The following is a 23,195-nucleotide window of genomic DNA, read 5'->3' on the forward strand; positions in this document are numbered from 1 at the left end:
CCACAAGAGGGAGACCACTTGGAAAAAGAACAAAGAGATTTTCTAATTGGCTCCAAAGCCTGGCTAAATTGGAATTATTTTTGCATTTCTTCACATTATCCCCTTGACATCTGAACGTTCCTGCAATATATTGAACAGCTGAAGAGTGTAGCAGATTAAAAAAAATTATATATATATATATATAGCAAATATAACTATGCTCATTTGCATTATCACCCAGCACACAGCACTTCCACTGCAGCAAGGGATTCTGGGAAATGACATGCAAATGAGCACACACTGGCAATGCATCTTAACCCTGGCTGTGCTTAAAGCTGTGACCATGCAGCAAGCTTAAGCCTATAGGGAACCATGTTTAAAATGGTTTTGAAGCAGAAAGTGGCACTGTGTGCTCATTTACATGTCATTTCCCAGAATCCCTTGCTGCAGTGGAAGTGCTGTGTGCTGGGTGATAATGGTGAAAGGCGGGGTTGCAGACCTGTCTAAGACATGCAGATGAGCATACAGTTATATTTGCTATATGCTTTGCTGTGGAGGGTTTTTGTCACTTTTTTTATTCACCATAACTTAACTAAATGTATATACGTTTATGTATATGTATATGTATATGTATATGTATATGTATATGTATAAGTATATGTATATGTATATGTATATATACATATACTGTACACCACTCTTTATTTTCACTTTACAACGTTCTTCAGAAAGCACAAATCAAAGTAACCATGAAAGAACTAATATTTTTGATGTGGTCCAAAGTCGAAGAACAGTAGATATCTCCAATTATTAGTTAATTAGGAAATACTTATCTTACAAATGTTTAAAAGACTAACTAAAACGAAAGTAAAAATGTGCATTCTTAAACAACAGGTTAGCTGGATAAATTAAAATTGATATATAAACATGTTTTTGCTTTGATGTGAATCATGTTCAGACAGGCTACTGTATGTGGTTTAAAAGTGATTAAACATGACAAAGGGGTGTTTGTCTTGCTACTAAATGATGTAAACATTTATAGATAATTATCTTAGAAAATATTTTGATTATATCGCCCCATCACTAATTTCCCCCCCAGCCTGGCACATACGTCCTGGTAAGAGCAGGCAGTGCTAGGGTTAATAGTTATCTGGTGAGATCACATCCCCTCAGTTGCTAAGTGTAGCAATTTACAGGCAAAAGTCTGGGTTTGTGGAGTTGCAAGCAGAGGGGGATGGATAGTTTGGCCCCTTCTGCTGTATGTTTAAGTGGGTTCTGCAAAAGGCAGTCAGTTGATCCCTCACCTAGGGAAATGCAGGTTCATTCCTCCCCTTGGGGGTGAGGACCAGGGCCTGCTAAGTGAAGACTGCCTGGGAGCCTTAAGCTCCTGAGATGAACAGTAAAGATCAAGGGAACAGAAGCAAGCCCTTCCTAAGTAATATTCAGGCTGAAGCAGATTTCTGGGATGCAGGGTGCTAGGAGCTAGGAAGGTGGACTAGAGGCCAAAGACTGACCGGAAGTACTTAATGGGAAGGGGCACCGAGGGAACTTGCCTTAAAGAGAGCATTATACAGGGAACCTGTCTAATGAGGTTTTGTGTTCTATATGATAATAAGTGATCCTGTGCAATAGCAACAACTAGAAAGACTGGTAAACCAAAAACCTAGGCTGGGCTGATGGACCAGTAAGTCCCCTACATAACAGCACTCATTATCACTATCTAATAATATACAAAATCTATCGCCAAACTAAAATAGGCAGAGCCAAAAAAGTTCAATGTGTGATATGATGGAAAAGCTTAAAAACACTTTATTGTATTTAAAGTTAAAAAAATAGGGTATTAAAAAACTCCCCGGTAGTACCCTGAGCGTCCAGTGGAAGTGTAGTATAATGCTAAAATAGTTACCAACCCAAAATTAGGGTAGTAACAAGGTTGGGTAGCCTTGCAAAAATAGGAATTGAGCCTACTAGGTGGAAGGGAGTTCCTAAGCAAATGCCCCCTCCCATGAGCGTACATCTGCGTTGCCCCAAAGGCGCACAGCCTGATGGGCCACCCCCCAAGAACTGCTCCCCTCTGCACAGGGCCAGCATGCTACGGGTTAAAATGTGCTTGTCCTTTTTTGAATCGGCAACCCCACCCACTGGAATGTTAATGAGCCATGGGGACACAAAGAAAATATCTTTCTGTTCACAGATGCATCAAATTCAACCTCACCCACTCCAGCGTACATCTGATTTGCCACAAAGGCGCACAGCCTTTGGCGCAGCCAAAGGGCAGCCACAGGGCGTGTGCCGTTTGCTGCCGTTCGCTAATGTTAGTTGATGTTAAAGCTGCTCTATTTCTATCTGAAACTCACAAGCCCTTTATCACATGTACCCAATTTTCCTACTTTATCTGTGCATGAAATGTCTGTGAAGTGACTGTATAACCCTGTTCTTTTATTGTAACCATGTATTTTTTATAATTCTGTGCCCAGGACATACTTGAAAACGAGAGGTATCTCTCAATGTATTACTTCCTGGTAAAACATTTTTATAAATAAATAAAATAAATGACAACGCTACAATTGGAACTATATTAAGTGGATGTACATACTCAGAATAAGTATGTAAAAATGTAGCCACTGTGAGTTACAGCAGATAGAGGCCAGTATAGTCAAGTTATGTTACTGGTATTGAAGATATAGATAAAACAGTCATAGTGGACTAGAAACAACTTCCTAATGTAGAGAAGGGGGAAAGGATAACCACCTCCCACAATAGTATGTCCAATAAATGATGAGTACTCACTTGTGACTGAATACCAGTGAATATGATTATATAATAGCCTGTGTAGACACTAGTAATATGTAAACATATGATACAAGTCATACAGTGTTATATACAGGGGTCCCCAGCACACAATAAAGGAATAAAGACAAAATCTGTCAACAAGAGGATCAATGTATTGAATGTAATAACAGCTACAAAATCAGCCCTGGCATAGGGTCTGGAGAGTACATCTTGTGGAGAAAAACAGTACAGAGGGAGAGGAGGGGAGGAAGGGGAACAAAGGGAATGAAACACAAAAAAGGAAGGTGAACCACGTACAATACACGTAAAGTTTAAAGCGATAAAAATGTAGGGGGGTGACGTTTCGGAGCCAAATGTCCCTTAATCATGCCCATTCCCACAGACTGAAAACAGCCTATGGTACTTCCCTAGTTTACACACCTTCAACCTACTACATCTCACCAAATGAATAAGGATGAATAATGAATTGATAAACCAAAATAGTTGGTCTGTCTATTAGCAATAAGTCTATCCTATAGGTACATGAACATTAATAGTGCTAAAAAAAAAAATAGCTAGGCATATAGACTGTCTAAACAGATAGTGCACAAATCTATGAGAGCAACAGTAAAACCTCACAAGTGACTAGGCATATACAGTATGTACAGACTGATAATACTGCAAGATCCTGTGCTCAATAGCGCCTAACTAATCACTTGAAGCATGGCAAACAAATGTTTTGCACAGTAAATTGAATAAGCGCAAGGCTGAACAAGAGACAGTGATTAGGACACAGGGACAAATGCCAAGTCAAAAAGAATGTTAGCAATACGAATCCTCTACTGTGGTGTGCTGGGAACCCCTGTATATATTACTGACTTGCTTGGGGGTTAGAGGTTAACCCTTGTTCCCGTGCACTATATCATTTACTTTCCATACGGATTTGGTTGTGGAGTGCTGCCTAGCACACATACTTTATGTAAGTCATACAGTGTATACCGTCAATAAACTGTGCTACACTTAGAATGGGTCACATAAGAGACGTCAATAGGCTTTGAATGATAAAGTAAATACAATACTTGCGATACTGGTGGCATGGTATGCACTTAAGACTTGAGTGTCTCTGCAGTGCCTGAGAATAAACATATATATAAGCACAGCTCAATCAGTAGTTCAGGGAGTTCATATGAAAGCACGCTGAAACCGATGGGAGTAAAATCAGCAATTCCGACGGCCGTATCGCGTAGGCGCTTTTTCAAGGGATGTGTCCTGTGCAAGCCTGGAGCTGTTGTGCCTTTCAATAAAATACATGTGAGTTTCAAAAGATCATGGTGCCGTATTTCTTATCCTGTCCTCCCAGCCATCAACTATCCTCCATTACAGCCAAAGCCTGAACCTGCCACAGGGAACACTGAGATCACTGGTAACTGACCGAGGAGCTAACACTCTAATCCCATCGGGAGCAGGGCAGAACTCTGTTCACACATGTACACCCTATCCTCTGCAGCCGGGGGGGGGGGGGGGAGATAGGGATGTTACAATTAGAATAGGCACATTTAAAAAATCACACTGATCTCCATCTTTCTATTGCATGGGAGTATAAATGTCAATACAGATAATGTACATGTGGAGACGATATGAAATTAGAGATTTGCAGACATACTCTTGCAGAAGAGGGGCAAGAGGCAATATCAAAGTTTGTAATGGTAAACAGGGTTAATTAAAAGTAAATTATGGCCTGTATGAGCTACCTTTACAAAGCCAATATACTTTAACTAAAATGTGTTTATTTGGGGCGTTATAAATGAGACTCCAATAGATTAATGGGAGTTCTTCAAAGAAATAGACAGATGCTTCTATAAAGTTTGAACAAGTATTTGGTTTTATTGAACAAATATATTATTTTCATCAGTGGTTTTGCCTTTATGTAGAAGTTGGTTAATCATACAGTAGCCCCGTTATTCTGTGGGCAAAGCCTGAGTTTATAGAGTTTAAAACAGTATGATAAAACTGTAAAGAAATTGTTCACCCTGCTCTAGGGATTTCATAATCACCAAAGACGGAGCCGTGCTTGTTTATCGGTTTGCTCTATATGAAATTCATGGCAAAAAGTGCTATATCTGCTAAGCAGTGCTATGTAAAAAGAACTCTCACAGCTTCGTAAGACACCTTATACTTAGTAAACAGAGCCCCCAATATTTTAATGTATATTTGAAAAAGGTGTAATTCCATCCTTACTAGGCAGTATTAGTCCATAAGACACCTCACAGGCCATTCAATTAAGTCTTATGACGTAACATATGTAAACGCCTGAAATGCTTTCTCTGCTTGTTATGCAGCTCTATCTATAAGTTTGCGCAATAATAATCTTTGTAGTCTAATGTTCTTAGGTAGATTCTGAAGTATAGGAAATGAATTAGTCTATCAAAAAACATGTACACTAAGTGGATGGTTAGCTACAATTTTTGTTACTATGATATTAAATGAGGTCATGTTCAATTGTGGTCCAAATTAGAAACATATCAATGAAGGTGATATACAATATATTAGGTGAATAAGAAAAACATATGAATATGTTTTATTCACAAGCAGTTCTTCTGTATATTTTTTTTATTTTGGTAATCTGTAATAGATCCAATAGTTATAATGCTGTCTATATGTCACAGTGTGTGTGCATATTATTTCATATGTGTTTTTGTTTCTGTCTTACAATGAGTGTATGTTTTGACAGTTTGGGTATTTGACAATGTGTGTCACCCTTCCGGCCAGATCATCTTGTAGGTTCACAACTCCAACAGCCTGACTTCCTTAGCTAGCCATTGGTACCAAGATTATTGATAACTACATGCACCACTAATGTGTTTATTGACAAGCTCTGGTGCTGGAACTCATCAATAATAAGACTGTCAACTGCTTGATATAATAAGCCCACAAATTTGTAGCATGCACTATCAATACATCTTGGACATTTTAGACAGAATGCCATTTTTACAGCTATATATATTGATTTCCATTATGGAATATTTTGGTTACATCATAATAATCAAGCAAACAATTATAGCAACCCTACCACCGCAAAGCAAAAATCCATTGAATGAGCTTGCTTTTGTTTACTTTCTTTTCCAGTATTATTCCAGTATTTCATTATCTTGCAAAATTACAATCCACCTGACCACATATGACAAGGCTATGCACTTATTGCTCAGAATTTTTATTTTTTTGTATATTTATGACCTAATACGCCATTTATTTAAAAATGTATAGTTAACAATGTTAATGGGGTCATATCTTATATATTTTTCAGAATATTTGTCTGTGTGTCTCACTGTGCATGCCCAAACTATAAGACCTTGAACAACCAAACTTGGAAGGATTACTTTATGTATCAAAATAAGGTGAACTGTCATGGTTTGGATCCTCTCGAACACTCCACAGGGGGAAGATGGTGCTTCTAGGAACGTTAGGTTCCATGTGTTGTACCAGGTAGTCTATGTATCTGGCTTGTGACAACATTCTGGTGACATCATAATGCACATAGCCTGCTTAGTGGCAAATAAAGAGAGTCATATAGCTATAAAGTTTACACAGAATACGAAAGAAAGAAAGAAAGAAAGAAAGAAAGAAAGAAAGAAAGAAAGAAAGGAGAGGACGTCAGTTGTCACGTTAGGATAAAGTAAGAATGCTGGAGAAGGGGAGAGAGGTGGAAAGAATTGGGGACATCATAAGGTGTAGCCATGCCACCTTTGGCTACTAACCTGCCCTACTCCTGGCAGTAAGTCCTGCTAGAATCAGGATGCCAGTAGTGAATATGGGGTTTCCACACTCACTGGAGCTACACTTGAGTGACAGTGGGAGGCAGTGACATCAGGACTGAGCATGTCCAATCATGGAACAGACCTGGTGCCCTCCTCCTAGCTGTACTTAAGGGCAGTGCCGCCCCAAATTTGGTAGTGCCTCTACCTACTTGAGAGAGGCAGGTCACGCAGCCAAGAGCCTGACTATTGGGCATCTCTGGTCCTCTTCCCCTCGGGGGAGAGTGTGTGTATACCATATCTCTGCCCCTGCTAGAGGGGCAGGGAAGAGCTGGGACTGCTGAGGGTGCCCTTCACCTGTAGTGAAGGTAGAGGGAACATCCATCAGTCAGCAGCTGACAGTTGCTGCATTGGGCTGAACCCTGCCATGCACTGTGCTGCACAGAGTGAGAGAATAAACCATTCCTGTTGTTATACTCCCGTCTTGTGTGTGATATTACTGGGGGAAGAGGTGATAGTTCTACTGTAGGAGATCATCTCCATCTACCTGGAGCCTACAGCAGATGGAGACGCTGCACTGCTAGAGAACCACGTGGGTAATGTACCCCAGAAACCTCATCCTGTGTGCCATCTACCATCGGCAGACAGCTCAGCCCTCCTGTTACCAACAGGTATCATGCACCACACGTTTAGTAATGGCCAGATCTCCCATAGGGTGGGGAAAACACTGTTACAAAGGTATTAAAGGAAAATGATGGAAGGGAGAGAGACAAGGGGGCAAAGAGAGAGGGGGTTGAGAGGACGAGGGGAGGGATGAGGTTGGTTTCTTAGAATTTCAGAGCAACGCCGGGTACTTTCAACTGGTAATTTATAAATCAACGACAAAGCAGAAGTTGTCTGAGTTAGGGGAGTGATATATAACTTATCACTTGCTATCTTTTGAGCTTGTGCTCCTGACTTATTCAGGACAGCACTATATCGCTTGTCTTATACTAAGAAGCATTGGTTTCCATACTTCAATGGTTAGGTTATGTACGAATAAATGTGCAGTTTAGGCATTCTTTTTTTTTATCATTGCACCATAACAATAGACATGCTAAGTTCAATATATTTAGAAGAGCAAGTCTATGCACACTGCCGCCCGGTGGAAATAGGGTGTTCATCTGCTCTGCATGCCACAGAGTCATATAATGGACATGCCCTCCAGCCAATAACTGTGACTCAGGAAAGGATTGCTAACATTGGAGAGTACGATGAATGATGTCACAGGAGGATGGATGGAGAGAGAGAAAAAAGGGAGAGGGAAAGTTTCAGAAGGAAACAAAAGTGGAAGACATACCGGTCCCGAGGAGCCTGGCGAGAGAGCGTGGGAGAAGAGTCTTCACAGTCTGATACAGCAGCACGAGCCAGAGACAAAAGAAGTGCTTCTGAGACAAAACATCATCAGCGTAAAGGGGGATCCAGGTGAGCTAGTGGTCCGGAAGCCATCAATAAACTACATGGAAACATCCTCTGGGGATCTCTCTCTCCCCCAACATAGCGTAACCTTGTGCATTGTGCATTTTTTCACACCACCCTTTGCGAAGTACAGGCCGGCACCACTATACTGATATGAGCTCCAACAATGTGCCAGCACCAACAGTGGCCTGTTAGGTAGTATAGGGGCCACCAAGATTAAATCAGAGACATTAAAGGACAATTGCACAGTGAGGTACCTCATATCTCCATTCACAGGTGTAATACTTATTGTTCAAGATACTCAAAATACGAGGTTCCCTGTATGTTTATTATTGTGTTCTACATATATAAAATATGGTTATCCTAAACTATACCTGTCACTCTGAAGTTCTCTTACCTCAGCCAGGCCTATTGCTGTCTACTTCTGATCTACCATTACACAGGGGAGGTGGAACATGTCCCACTCTAGTAAGGACAAATACATATAGGGAAATAAGGAGGGATTACATATGCGTAAATTATTTGTATCGAAACTACATGTTACAGCACTGGTATTTATTCTAGCCTGAAAATATGAGTAAAACGACATCACTGAATAATTACAACTAACTACAGCAATGTCCAAAGAAAGATCTTGAGTGGATGCGCATGCTTAAAACTTGAAATGGTCCTTTCTTTATGCACATTTCAAAAGAATGGACTTCCAATCAATTGTTATTTTACAATAGGTTTTTTTTATGGCGTCGGGGTCTTGTTTTGTCAGATAGTGATGTCACAATTAATATGTATGTTTATTGTAAGCATAAGCGTATTTTTTTTGTTCATTTATATTAGTTATAATTAACATGGCTGGGAAGAAAAAACAAATTAAAAATGTCCTTTTACCCTCTAACTTAGATATACCTCTAATAATACCTGCGACGAGAGGGAGAGATATTAGTGTGCTGCTGACAGGGGACTCTCCTCTATAGAGAGTCAGCATGAGGTATTCAGTGGAGCTGCAGTCGGTGTTTGCAGTGTCAGCTAGAGCTGTTTTGAGTGCTGGATCGTGGGGGTGAGTCATCAGAGAGAGACCTACAGGGAACGTTACTAGCACCAGTGCAAAGCTGACAGCAACCCTTCAGAACTTGGAGGAATGATACCTGGATTTACATGCTGCAGCGGCCTCCAGGAGGTATGTTTGGGGCATCCAGATGAGGAGGGTGATGGTCCCCACCATACCAAGCCCATAGCCAGGTGGCTACCAAATACCTTGGGCTGAGTAGCCCGGAGGCAACCTTTGTGCTGGGGGCATCCACAGGTAGTGAATAGGGCCCCCCTCACCAAACCTGTAGCCAGGAGGCTACCATCTTTCCTTGGCTAGGTGTGCCGGCGACTATTAGCCACTTGCCAGTACTTTGTTCTGTTGTACTCCTGGGAAGTTACCAAAGGACTGGGGGTGGGTTAAGTGGACTGTTTAGGCTCACGTGAGCCCTCACAAGGATTAAGTTCCCAGCATCGGTTAGCATCTGGGGGGACTGTGATACAACTTTTTTGTGAGTATTTTCCCCCCTTGTAAATTCCATTTTTTTATATCTGCATCTGTTCCGGGTGTTGAAATCCTTTTTGTTGTGTCTATAATAATATACCCTAAACTCATTATACTCCCTGTGTATGGCTACTGTTACATGTGTCTCGGGTAACCCTAGGGGCTGGTATAGGGTTGATTCTATCCTCAAGGCTCTGGTGGCAGCGGATACCCAAAGTTCTGGGCACCATTCAGGTACCTCTTGTTGTGAGTCACCCCATTACTTGAGAATATCCATGTGCTTATTAACATTAAAAATAAACAATAATGTACCCAAATCAATATAAATGATAATTTGTATAAAGTTTCAGTTTATTTTTAAAAGTGAGAATGTGCTGTTATTAGCAACAACAGCAAAAAAAAACCTATTCTGATTTGCAAACAAAAGCTTTCTAAGGCAAATGTCACTAACTCACATCCCTTCAGTAAGAATATGAATCTACTTGATGTTGAAATTGCAAGCCACATGAGTCATGATTGAAACAGTTGATGAAAAGCCCCAGAATGACAACATACTGTTAATAATGTATAATTATCTAAGCAAAAGCCATAAATTGCCAACATAAAAAGACCTGTACAAAAAAGAGCACCACTCACTTTTTGAGAGTAATGAATGACATGCTTGACAATACTAATGAATTCATGTAATATATCACCTTACACTAATCATTAATGTTCACCTCTTTAAAGCAGCAGTACCTCAAATTGTTACATTTGATGTATGGCAGAGGATTTTTACCATTATTTTATACCGTGGCAATCATGTTACATATTTAGCATATTGATACTAAAATAATGATGCATAATTGACATAAAAGCCTCTTACATACAGTCTAAGGGGCAGATCCACAAGGCTCTGTAAGTATATTCAACCTAACGTTGACATAAATGAATGTTAGGTTGATTATAACGCCTATACACTAAAACAAATAATGTAGCGTTAACCCAGTGCTACTCCATAAACAATGTATATATATATTTTTCTGGACGTTATTGTTAATGATATGCAAAAAAGGCATTCCCCCAGCATCACATAGTGTTCAGGTTAATCTGACATTATTTATGTTATACCTAAAAGTGTTTTGTCGGCTCCATCCAGACCATGAAATATGGATTTTGAGGGAGAGGAGAGACCTATTTTAGTAGAGTCACAAGCATTATATATAACCTCCCTCCAAATAACAGATGGAAAGACACCTGTGCTCAAAAAGGATCACACCATAGATACCTGGGAGATATGCTAAAGAAATATGCAACGTACATTTAAATTAAATCTCACACCTCCTAAAAGATTTCCATAAGATTTATAATGAGAAGCCTAAGGCTGCGTCCATAGATGGACCAGCCGTGCTGAGGCGTGCGGACGCTCCGCGCTGAGCCCCTGCATCCTCAATAAGGATGCCTTGAGAGGGGGCTCACGCGATTGGCCAAGCGACGTCACTGCCCCGCCTCCATCCACCTCCCCCCGGCTCCCCCCGCGCACGCTGGCTCGCCTGCAAGTCCGTGCAATCGCGCTGACTGAAGCAGGCGAGCCTCAGCGTTAGCGCGCCTCCGCTCTCCCCACACCTCTATGGCCCGGGCCTAAGGCCCCTTGTGATGAAGGGGGTACTAGTGTCGGTGCCAACAGGATCAGAACCCACACCTTTGGCTATCATTATTATGGCTGCAGCTTTAGCATTGAACTCTCTCTGATGCTGGACAGCCCCACTGTTACAGCATACTTTGGAGCTCTATTACTCACACCTGTAGCTAATCATACTCATGGACTCTCTCCTGGCTTCCTTTAAAAGCCGGCCACTTCCAGGCATGAGCATTAGAGCTCTATTTTTGCATATCATTAGCTTTGTGGATACCCATTAAAGGTTTGTTATCTATTTATGTAACGTCACGTAATTTGCCCTGATTTAACAGAGCTTTGTGGATCTGCCCATAAGTGGGCTATTTTCATATACTTAAACTTCTATTGCACTGAAATTCCTATTAAAGTCAATGGCAGTTTTCGGTGTGATAGTTCCCCGATCGGCACATCACAGTTTAATGAATAACCCCATAAAAGTTAAATTTAGAAACTCAGAGAAAGGGAGTGCATTTGGGTTATAATGTACAGAACAAAAAGAATATGCATGTTTCTATGAGGGGAAAAAGTAATCAATAGAGATGTGCAAACTTTCTGCGATTCATTACACTGCAGGGTCATTCCAAATTTTCAAAAAAGTTTTTAAAAAATCCGCCATAAATTTGGTTGAACTTTTGTTGCCAAAAGTTCTCCCCAAATGGCTGAAATTGTAAAAAAAAATTGCAATTTTTTTTACAAGTTTTGAAAGTAGTAGTAAATAAAAAAAACAAGGACAATTGACTTTTTAGCCGCATTCAAATTTGCCACAGACTTTTGTATAGAAGCATACTTCTTTGCTGAATCGAAGTAGGTAATATTCGCAAAGTTTGGCTAAGCACTGGAAAACTGTGCATATGTCTAGTAGTCATTACTGTGCTCCAGACTTAAAAAAAAAAACTTCACATAGAAGATACTGTAGGTTTTATATGACTTAAATATGTGGAAAGGGGCATTTATAAATGAGTGACAGAAAGTGGACTCCATAGGGGAGGTAAGTATCAAAAGCTTTTAGACATAAGAGAGCAGTAAAGGTAAGTGGCACATAAACATTTCTCAAGGATTTTTTGTGCGTTTCAGTAATTTGTTATGTCTCTGCATCTTATAGGCTTCAATGGAATCTCACTGAGAAAAATCAGCACTTTTTCATTACTTTGTCATTCTGGGGTCAATAACTCCCAATTCCCACTGATTTTAATTCTTTGAGGTTGACATCCCTGCTTACAGCAAAAAAAAAGTGTTTATCACAAAACAACATATAAAATGAAATATTAGGTGGAAAAATCAAATCTCTAATAAGTCATTGTGTGCACAGTGAATAGTAGATAAAAGCACAAAACGGTTTATTAATTGTCTGCCCAGGCTGCAAACATAACAATTCAGAGGAAAGTTATTTGTTACTAATATGCACTAAAGGAATTTTCTGAAGATTGCAATGACATTTTAATTTCAGTATCAGTTTTGCTGCGTGTCCTAGAAAATAATTCAGTATTCGCCTTATACCAATCGGAATTTTGATTTGAAAGAAGTTTTAATATTCTTATTCCATTGTAGTAAACAGATTTAATATATTGAAGTCAAAACCCTTTGGAGTTAATAATTTTGAATGAAATCAAGAAACGGGTAGCAAGTATGTAATAAATAGATCATTGTCATTTATTGGGACAGAAAATGTTTTCATTGAGAAAATATTTAATATTTCAGTAAATGCGTTAGTCATTACTAGAGGTGTGAAAAGAGTTGGCCTCAACCATGCGAAATTGGCCCGAATCAGTCAAAGCCGAGTCACAGCATGGTAAAAATTCACCAAGCATTTCAATTAGTGATGCTAACTGACGTCCATAGCCTGAAATATGGGTTTTGCTGGAGAGGAGAAAATGCTTGGCGAATCGCTTATGTGTTTTTTATGAAACGTGTAAGCCTTAAAAGTTCTGCAAACTGATTCATCGGGAATTTGGCTAAATAGTCGATTTTAGTAAATAACCCGCACAACTATTTGCTAATGCATGTTGGAAAGTGTCAAACAAATCTCTAGTGATTGCAGGGATTGAAGTATTTTTTTCAGAATCAGGCTATTGCCATTTTTGCTGCAAGAGTGAAAAACCTGAACAAACTAATTTAATATTTGTGTAGGTTTTCACTCTTGATACAACTCCAGCACATACTGTACTAAACTTGGTATCAGATTAATAGTTGCAATTGCTTTATAAATGATCATGTCCACATTGTAAATGATTGTTTGTATGGTTGCATAGTGGAAAGGTCCCATTCCATAACAGATTCAAATCCAACACGCATTGTCCAGCCTCTGAGTTTCTGGGTAAGAATGTGGTCATTATGGGATGTCTGCAGAAGTATGCAGAATTTTTTTACTTTTGACAAGCATGAAGATAATTTCACTGGCCTGAGGTGGTATGAACCTCCTTTGCTAACAATCTATATCCCATGTTGGAAACTCTCTCTGATATTTGACACAGCTACAGGAAGAAATGGTGGAGTGTGTCATAACTAAATTTTCTCCTTCGTTGATTTATCACCCTAGAAATATTTTCTTAACATGTTTAGTGCAGTTTAGTAAATCTGACATGTATGTCCAAAATATAATTTTTTTCATGCATTTTTGCATTTGTTTTATCATGATAAATAGCCCTACTACAATCCTGTATGATATGACCTTTCTTGGCACAATTTACTCTTTGAGTGTAAAGAGTGATCTGTTAGTTCTTCGTGATTTCAACCCCAATTCACTGGCCATAAAAACGACAATATCTGGACACAATTCAGGCCACTACACTTAACCCAACTAATTTCCCAACCCACATAGGCAAACCTAAACTCTTGCAACCATTCCTTGCTAGATTGGATCTTATCCTCTTGTTCCAACAGAATCCAATCCTCTGGTATCCTACCTGACATTTTCAGTGACCATGTAACAGTGTATTGTGTAAAGAAATCCAAACTTAACTAACTTAAATCAAGTCCCAATGTTCTACTGACTAGAACATTTAGAAAATGTAACCCATAACAATGTCTGGCTGACCTTACCAACTGCCTAGGTACAAAATCAACCTGAACCTGATTCTGTGCTTGATTATTTCCAAAGAGAGTTCTTAAAAAACTCTGTGATACCCATGCTCCACTATGTAATAATAGTATGGGGGAGGGGGAGAGACACATTTCGTGGGAAGAACTGACCTAATTGGGCTTTACCACTTTAGGGATGCCTTCTTGAAAATAACTTGTGCTACCAAGTATTTTAATAACTACAGATGCCTGTGGAATACATGCACAAGGCAAACACGACTAGCAAAAACCCAATATTACTCGGGCAATCTTTATCAACACATAAAATCCAGTAAACATCTGGAAGCTCATCAGCAATATATTTCAGCCTTCAAGCTATCAGCAAACATCTAATAACAAAAAAGGATGATACTACCCTTACAAATCCCACTGACATTGCAAACGCATTCAATGAATACTTTGTGGGGTGTGAAAATTCACTACTATCAAGGCACAAACCCTAACTACAATCAAGAAGCTCAATCTGTGAGAACCACCTATAACTCACCCCTTGCAACAGTGCTTCCAAATTTTATTTTGTTGCAGTATCTGAAGTGCGATTACACAGGCGCTCCTAACATTAAAAGTAAACATCCAATGGGGACCTGATTTACGGCAATCAAAGTTCCCACGACTCATGTGTTCTCAAGTGTTCATGGAGATTGCCTTTTTTGTCCAATAAGGCCTTTCTATTTTTGACTGACCTGGGTGCTTTTTGATTTTGGATCCTGTCGTCCAGTTGCTGCTCCAAATATTCTTTACGTGTTTCTTGCCTCCTTAATCAACTCTATTTTGTTTCAGGCCATCCCCACAGACCTATAAAAACTGCCAGAGTTGTCCCAGTCTTCAAAAGTGGGCACAACAACATTGTCTTCAACTGCAGACCAATCTCTCTTAACCCAATACTATCCAAAGTTATGGAAAAATGTGCCCACTCCCAATTAAGCGATTACTATAACAAGACAAATATACTTGGTAAACTCCATTTGGCTTTTGCCCAGACCACTCAACGGTAACACCCCTCTTAAAAGTGTGCAATGAGATCCAGTGTAGAATATAATTGGGACAACTTACTGGTGCAATATTCCAAGATTTTGCAAAGGCTTTTGAATTCACCATCTTGTTAAACAAGCTTCAGTGCTCTGGAATGGGGAACATGCTTTAAACTGGTTTAATTCCTATCTGTCGGTAGACCCCAATATGTGTATCTGGGGTTCTAATTTTAATCCCTTGGATGTCACCCATTGGGTCCTGCAAGGTTCTATTCTGAAGCACCCACTCTTAGCAGATGCTAATGCTAATTATAGACTATGGGGACATAGTATATGGTACAGCAGCTCAAACGCAGTTTAGCAAACTAGACACCCTCTACAGCTCAATATGCTGAATCTACAACACACCATTGCAAAATACTACAAGAATTAGATTGGCTAGCACTTGAGTCCAGGGGCATGGTACATTTTTCCTGTCTTGTCTTCAAATACTTTCTCGGGAGGTCCCCTTACCTCCCGGTCCGGGGCGCATGAAGAGGGGGGCTGCCGGGAGCTGCCAGCGCTGCGGGCGGACCTGGATAGGAGCAGGGAACCCAGCAGTATAGGTAGCGTGGCGAATGGGTCGCTGGGGCTCTGCGGCGGATGCCGGTGCAGGACGCCGCCATCTTGTTCCTTCGCATGTGCAATGGAGCAGGTGCGCATGCGCAGTGCAGAGTGGCAGTGCGGCGGCCATTAAACAGTCTCCACATGGGACTATAAGTCCCAGCAGCCCCAAGGGCTGTAGACCACATGGGGCCTGATAGCCAATCAGGTGCATGGATTCCCAAAGAGCAAAGGAGATAAATTTGACGCACTGGGGACCACGCTTCAGTTGGAGCAGGGACACAGAAAGAGAAGGTAGTGTCCAGGATGCAGTGTTCCGCTGGACTAGGCCAGATCTCCCCTGGGTCCCAGCTAGGCCCCGATTCCTTACAGGTTGTGGTTGCTGCAGGGAAAGACCATAGAAAGGGACGCTAGCTGCATAGAGAGTTTCAGTACACCAGTGACGGATGCCACGTGGTGTGTTTGTCCTGCGGTCTGGGACCAGACACCGGACCATGTATTAGTGACTCAGACAGTGAAACCCTCCAGCGGGAGTTCACCCCACGCAGTGGACCGGATTCGTAGCAGAGGGATTCTTAGAGGACTCACGTCTTGGGATCAAATGGATCCTTGTATTTATTCAGCTTTACCTGGGTACAGGATGACCAGGGAGGTAACGTGCACCAACGGTCCACAGGAGTAGCGCTACTCCCTACACTTGGGTGGGGACTGACATTGGGGAAGGACAGCAGGGATATTGGTGCCACTGCACCCTAAGTACTGTGGGGATACTCCCCTTTGTTATTATTGCGTATTGTGTATACTGTATGGTACAGTTACATGTTCAGTAAATACTTTTTTTAATATACCCTGTGTGTGTATTTACTGCTGTATTGGTTCCTGTGAGGGGTTATCCTGCTGTACTTGGATTCCTCTCAGGTGGAGGCGCTGTGTACCAATGACCACGATCACCCCAGGCTCCCAGTAGCGGAGGATTAGGCCTCCTGTGAGCCACGCAGGTAACTCAGCATGCATAGTCCCTTCGTCATGGGGAAAGGGGGATACACCAGTCATCATAAATGACCTACCTAAAGCTTGTAAGGCAGTTTCAATGCACATATATGTGGATGACACAATCTTATATGCACACAGCCCTAGCCTCTGCGACCATGGACACGCATTTTAATCTGATTTTTCAATACGAATTTACCAAAACAAACTGTTTTTAAACACTGACAAAACTGTAACTATGGTATTTGGCACTAAGGTTACATTTCTAAAACTATCTACACGAGAGCTACAGATCATAACCAACTCTAACACCATCCTATCCCCTGTCACTAGTTTTAAATATATCTGGGCATAGGACTTGACTCATTTAATATTTGGATTGCATAAACCCATTGGTCAGAAAGCACATTGCACAGCAGATGCTAATGCAATTATAGCCTATGGGGACATAGTATATGTTACAGCACCCCAAACTTAGCTTAGCAAACTAGACAGCCTCTCCAGCTCAATAATGCTGTTTTCTCCTATAATGTAACTACAACACACACTGCTAAATGCTACAAGAATTAGATTGGCTATCACTTGAGTCCAGGTGCAAGGTAAATTTTTCCTGTCTTGCCTTCAAGTACTTTCTCTGGAAGTTACCCGGCAATCTGAACAAACTCCTCAACACTACCACACACATAACTTTTCACCTGAGATCTGACTCCAAAAGACTGTTCACAGTTCCAATGTTCAACAAAGAACCTGGTCTCTCTTCTGTGGCCGTGCACCTCACATCTGGAACAACCTACCAAAAAGACTCTCAAAGTTGCCTTCAGTTTAAGTTATTTAAAGACTTCAGCTGTCTCACATTTAAAAAAAATGTCTTCTGCCTAACTACAGTTATTTCCTCTGACATTAATACAAATAGAACCACAGTGCATGCTCTCATCCTCTGCAGCGTGAACTATAATAACCTCATCATCTCAAGATTTTGTGACTAATTCAGTGCATATATCTTATTTTCTGAGCAGATGCCCAAATCTTCATTGTCACTCAATGTGGCGTTAACCTAACTTAATGTCACATTAAGACGAACATTGTACAGTTTCTTGTAGAGACAATAACAAAGTTTAACCATGTTTTCTTCCATAAAGTGTATAGCTTTAGCTATACTGGATGTTAATAATAATGATATGCAAATTATGTGCAAACAAATAGTTATCATAATATCGCCTATCAACTAAAGTCTGATAAGGTTAGCATGGGGACTTAACTATACGTTAGTTAAGACATAGTTAAACTTGATGTAACTGCCATCCATACCCTAATATAGGGCTTTGATAGGAGCTGGATGGCTTCAACACCATAGTAAGGAATGATTTAACTAACCAAGCATTATTTTTCTCTTCTCTCATCTCCCTTTTCTAACTCAAACTAAAGACCTATATCAGGATTTGGCTCAGAGTAATGCTAAGATGTACTTTATATCACGTTATTGAATAATAGTGCAATTTTATGCTACAATAAGGTGTTAAACCTATGCTAACAAGATGTATTTCAGACGTTTTTTCTTTGAGGAAACCATTTTAACTCAGGAACATAACATTTGTTCCTGCTTTAGGTAACGGTGTGGTATAAGTCATGATTTAAAAGGACTTTGTGGATCTAAGCCTCAGTTGTGTGCAAAATTCTTAGACCCAGATACATCAAGCTGCAATAACCTAAAAATGCAAAATTACCACCAAATAAAGTACGTTATTTTTATAGTATACCATTGCACAACCGCCAAAAATAATGCACTTTTTATTGGATCTGTTAAAAAGCTCGGATCCGATAAAAAAAGGAGGCCATTATTTTTATATTAACAGTCAAACATCCCGTTCCAATATTTATCGGAACAAGATTAATGACAGAAATACTGCAAATATTTCATCACCTGTTCTAGGCTGGCATTAGCCCCGTCTTTCCCAAGTAAACAATGGCCATTATATACATACGCAAGATAAGCTAAACCAGCCTGAAATAGATGATAAAATATCATTATACATACATTAAAGCAAATATTAACCCTTTAGTAGCCCAAGTGGTTAACTATTCATGGGTTTCCATGACTAGCTGGCCAGAAAAATCTACAAAAGGTTTTAATATCAACTTTAAAATACACTACATAGCACTTTTGGCCACCTTAGTAGCTAGTAAAGCATTGCCATGCAATATTTTACTAACCAATGAGATAACCAAGGGGTTAACCCCTCCCACCACCCTAATTGGACACCTAAACAGCCTCTCCAGGGCAACTACCCCCTTCACCCACCTCTCCTACCCCCACCCTCTCCGGTGCAACCACCTCCTTCACCCACCCCTCACCTCCACCAAATAAACCTAACCCCTATCCAGACTAATGACCAATAGCCCTATTAGCCAAATGTGGCTAATAGTGCTTTTGGCCATTTGAAAAAACCAACAAACATGTTTTAAAAAATACAGCACGACATTAAAAATACATTAAAATAAATGTTAACCCAAAAAATCAAATGTAATCACTTACCCCAGCCGAGATGAAGGCCGCCTTCCTCATCTTCGTTGCTAAAGCCACTAGTAACCAATTAAATAAAGGGCCAATGCCCAACCATAAATAACACCATAAAAAAAATCCTAAGCCCAATGGCATTAAAAAATAACATAAAAACACAACAGCCATACAAATTGATCCAAAACCCCCCGTCATTCTCAGAAAAAAGTGAGGGACCAAATGGTACATCAACCTATAGGATTGGCTTTGTACCACATGACTAGCCTTCTGTGACATCCCAGGTCTGAGCTTTGGACATCTCAGAAGACGAGAAGATTAGGAAGAGGCCACATCCTGTGGCTGAAGAAAGAAGATGACAGCTTTAAAGAAAAGAAGAAATATTTACACCATCTTCATCTACAGTTCAAGCAACAGAAAAACCAGGGATTTGTGGCTAGTTGAGGATCCAACAAAGCGGACAGAGGATGGTACCGGATAGAAAAGAGTCCATTGGGCCTGGATTTATTTTCTCTTTGTTTATTTATTGCCATCAGGCTTTGGATTGATTTTTTATTATCGGTCCTTTTTTGGATTGGTTGCGGGTGGCTTCAGCCATAATGATGAGGAGGATGGACTTCATCCTGGCTAAGGTACTCACATTTATTTTTTGATTGCCAATGCAGCAATGTAGGCCGCAATTGAGGGGCTAGGTAGCCACAGTGGCAATCGTGGATTAAATGGCTATTTTTCAAATCTGTGTTTTGGATTTTCTTTTTTTTCTTAATGCTTTATAATGGACAAAAACCAACAGCCAATATGGCTCTTTCCCATTACTGTAGCGGGGGTAGTATTATTGGGCATTGGGGGGTGGGTGATGGGGGTAGTTGACCCGGAAGGGTGGTTAGGCCTCCCAGGAGTGGCAGGTGTTGTTAACCCCTTCATTACTTTAGCGGCTAGTAAAGCATTGCTAAGCAAGGGGGGTAAGTAATGTATTTTAATTGTTTGTTTTTTTATTAGAGTTTACCATTGATTGCCAAAGTGGCTAGCTAGGCCCAATTGAGAGGGCCTAGGTAGCCACAGTAACGATAAATGGTTTTATGGTTAAAATGTATTTTTAATTTAGTGGTGTATTTTATTTTACCTGTATTTTTTTTTTGGGGTGGGGGAGAATTGCCAAAAGCTCTATTAGCCACATTTGGTTAATAGGGCTATTGACCATTAGTCGGCATTGGCTTGTTTGGGGTGGAGGGGATATGAGGGTTCGTGAAGAGGTAGTTGTAGCCAAGAGTGTTTTGTTCTCTATTTTTGTTAATGTATTAACTTATTTGGTGACTGTAGCAACCGCAGGCCTCAAATGGTTTAAAATTATTCGATAGTAGCTATTACAGAAGCCTATGATAGAAATATTATCGCAATGCAATAATTAATGCCTTATTAACGGTTGCATTAATTTCCACATCGCAAATTTGGGTTAAATATCGCATCCACGAAATTATTACCACAAGGTTGATATATACCATCTTAAAACTGCGGTAATTAGAACTACTATTTTTTTTTATATTAACGCCACTTTAACTGAGTTTGATGTATCTGGGCCTTAATGTCTTCTTGGTGAAAATAATGTTTCTTTCAATAATACACTATCGAAACACTATTGTTCAATTAGGGAGGAGCTACAGGTTTCTTGTTGCTTCCCTCTCCTATGCTCACATGCTGCACAGAAGTAAAGATTTCTGAAAATGTTTATAGATCAGCAATGTGCTGCTAATTTTGGTCACGTTGACTTCAAGCATTAAAAACATTTTTATTTGATATTAACTTGTATCTCAAAAAAAACGACATGATTTTTACTCCAAAGGGCAAAAGTGACTGGAAACTCTGGTTTAACAGTAAGGGCTCAGGTTTTACAGCAGACTCATTGGGCCAAGTGGTTCTTATCTGCCGTCAAATTCTATGTTTCTTTGCTCCTATGATTAGACTACTAACCAATATCTGTGTTATGATGCTAGGCATATTATTTCATTTATTTGTTCATCACACCAAAATATATTTGACCCTTTCACTGGCAAAGGGGCCAGGCAGCAACACATTGCACGGCCTGGCAGTGAATGGGTTACATTTGAATAACGGTATGAAAAGATGGGCATTGGATAATATCAACAGAACTTACTCCCTATTGTCTCCAAGTAGCTATAGCTGCATGGCAGCTATCTAAATATTTTCAATCATTTCTGACTTGCTCTTAGTGACCCGACCTATACAGCAAGCATTATAAATTACAAAAAAACAAAAGCTTTCTTCTAGAAGAGAACTGTTCCCTGCTAAAAAAGGAGGTCACCATGTTAGCATAAATGATGTGCTTTTGACACTTGAACAGAAGTGTGCTGGAAACAATGCAAAGTAGCGCCAATATAAAGTAGCCCCTAGAAGCAGTAAATCTCCCATGTTCCAACAGGATATTTTATTGCAGGTTGAAAAGTAAGGAAATGCTGAATTTGTAGAAGCAGGGGAAGTAAATGGATTGCTTACTGCATAGATGATGAGATTGGATAATAAACCTAATGAATAAGGAGGGGAGTGCCCATGGAGAAATGGTTCACACAATTAAGGGCCTAGGGCAACAAAACCCTTCAAACCTGTGACAGATCTTTGTTATGCTAAATACATGATTGCAAACAGGGAGTAAAATAGGGTAAATACATTAAAAAGATTAGATGACACTATAACCCACATGATGATTATAAAAAGATACACGTGGCTAGTAAATATATATATATAATTATATATATATATATATATATATCCACTTGTTCATTATGCAGTGGCTTTTACTTTGCATTGCTTCAGCTTGCTTCCGTAACCCATTGCAGTGAAGCGGGTGAAATAGAATTAATTTACTTTGTGAGTCAGACATATGTTATTTCCGCACATGAAATATCAAACTAGAGGCAACAATGAATTGTTATTTGTTCAGACTATTTATTTACCTCTCCCTTCACAGCTAAGGAGAGGAGTCTTCTGCAGTAGTTTAAATTACATGTCTATGCAGGTCTCTACAACATTCCCTTAATATTCATAATAAGTATTTTCATAATATTAGTCTTCACATAAATAGCAACGATCAATGAAGGTGAATTCATGGAAAAAGTATGGGACAGTTAAAAGTTTTGAAAGATCAACTCTACCTGTATAGACCAGCGAATTGTCATCATTATCCAATGTGGGAAGTGGTGTTCCACTGTCGTTCCCCCTCTCTAGGTCATCCGAGTCTGTCGAAAACAACACCACAGCTGCAGATGGGGTCATAGTGGTAACAGAAGTTGCTATTTTGCTCATCACATTTCCAGATACAATTAAATCCATGCATGGCAGAAAGACAAACAGCAACAACAGACAGCAAACTTCTCTCTGAAGCATCTTATTGAGGAACCCCAAAAATATCTTCATGAATGTCTTCAATTTCCCCCGGTTTTCATTAGCATTTGATATCTACACTGTCTTAATTTTAACCTCTCCACTGCATCATTTCTGCCACCTCTCAGCTTGTAGACTGCAATGAGTACATGCTGTGAGGCAATCGGTATAGGCTGTAATGAGCATATGGAGAGGGGAAGGCAGGATGGTTGAATGCTGGCATTGCTAATTTTCTACCTTATTGTTAATCAAAGCTATTGACTGTGATCACTCGCCATCATTGCTCCATCTCCTGACAATTGGAGTCTCCAGGGAGTAACCCTTTGTGGGGATAAACAGGAGAAAAATAGGATCTTATGAAACAAGGAGGACAGATGATTACCTTTTTGGAGAAGGCAAAAAAGAAGGGGGTAGGGCAGCAGGCCAGAAACATCTGTGGGGTGAAGTATTACAGTATATTGTAGTTGGAAGGGGAGATGTTGATCTTTATGTTAGG

At 40.0% G+C, this 23,195-nt stretch overlaps 1 protein-coding gene across 3 annotated transcripts in view; it reads right to left on the reverse strand.

Moving 5' to 3' along the window:
• The window catches only part of ROBO1 (roundabout guidance receptor 1), a 1,065,915-nt gene that overhangs the window by 421,605 nt on the left and 621,115 nt on the right, over positions 1 to 23,195 (reverse strand). For 2 of the 3 annotated variants that reach the window (XM_075593993.1, XM_075593992.1), the window contains exon 1: positions 22,471 to 22,702. In XM_075593993.1, the coding sequence (XP_075450108.1) occupies positions 22,471 to 22,702 (232 nt within the window). Of the gene's footprint in view, positions 1 to 22,470; positions 22,703 to 23,195 lie in introns of those variants that run through there. The other variant, XM_075593994.1, reaches the window with a different exon arrangement.

The sequence above is a fragment of the Ascaphus truei genome, chromosome 3 (genome assembly GCF_040206685.1).
Source record: "Ascaphus truei isolate aAscTru1 chromosome 3, aAscTru1.hap1, whole genome shotgun sequence".
Classification (NCBI taxonomy): Eukaryota; Metazoa; Chordata; class Amphibia; order Anura; family Ascaphidae; genus Ascaphus; species Ascaphus truei.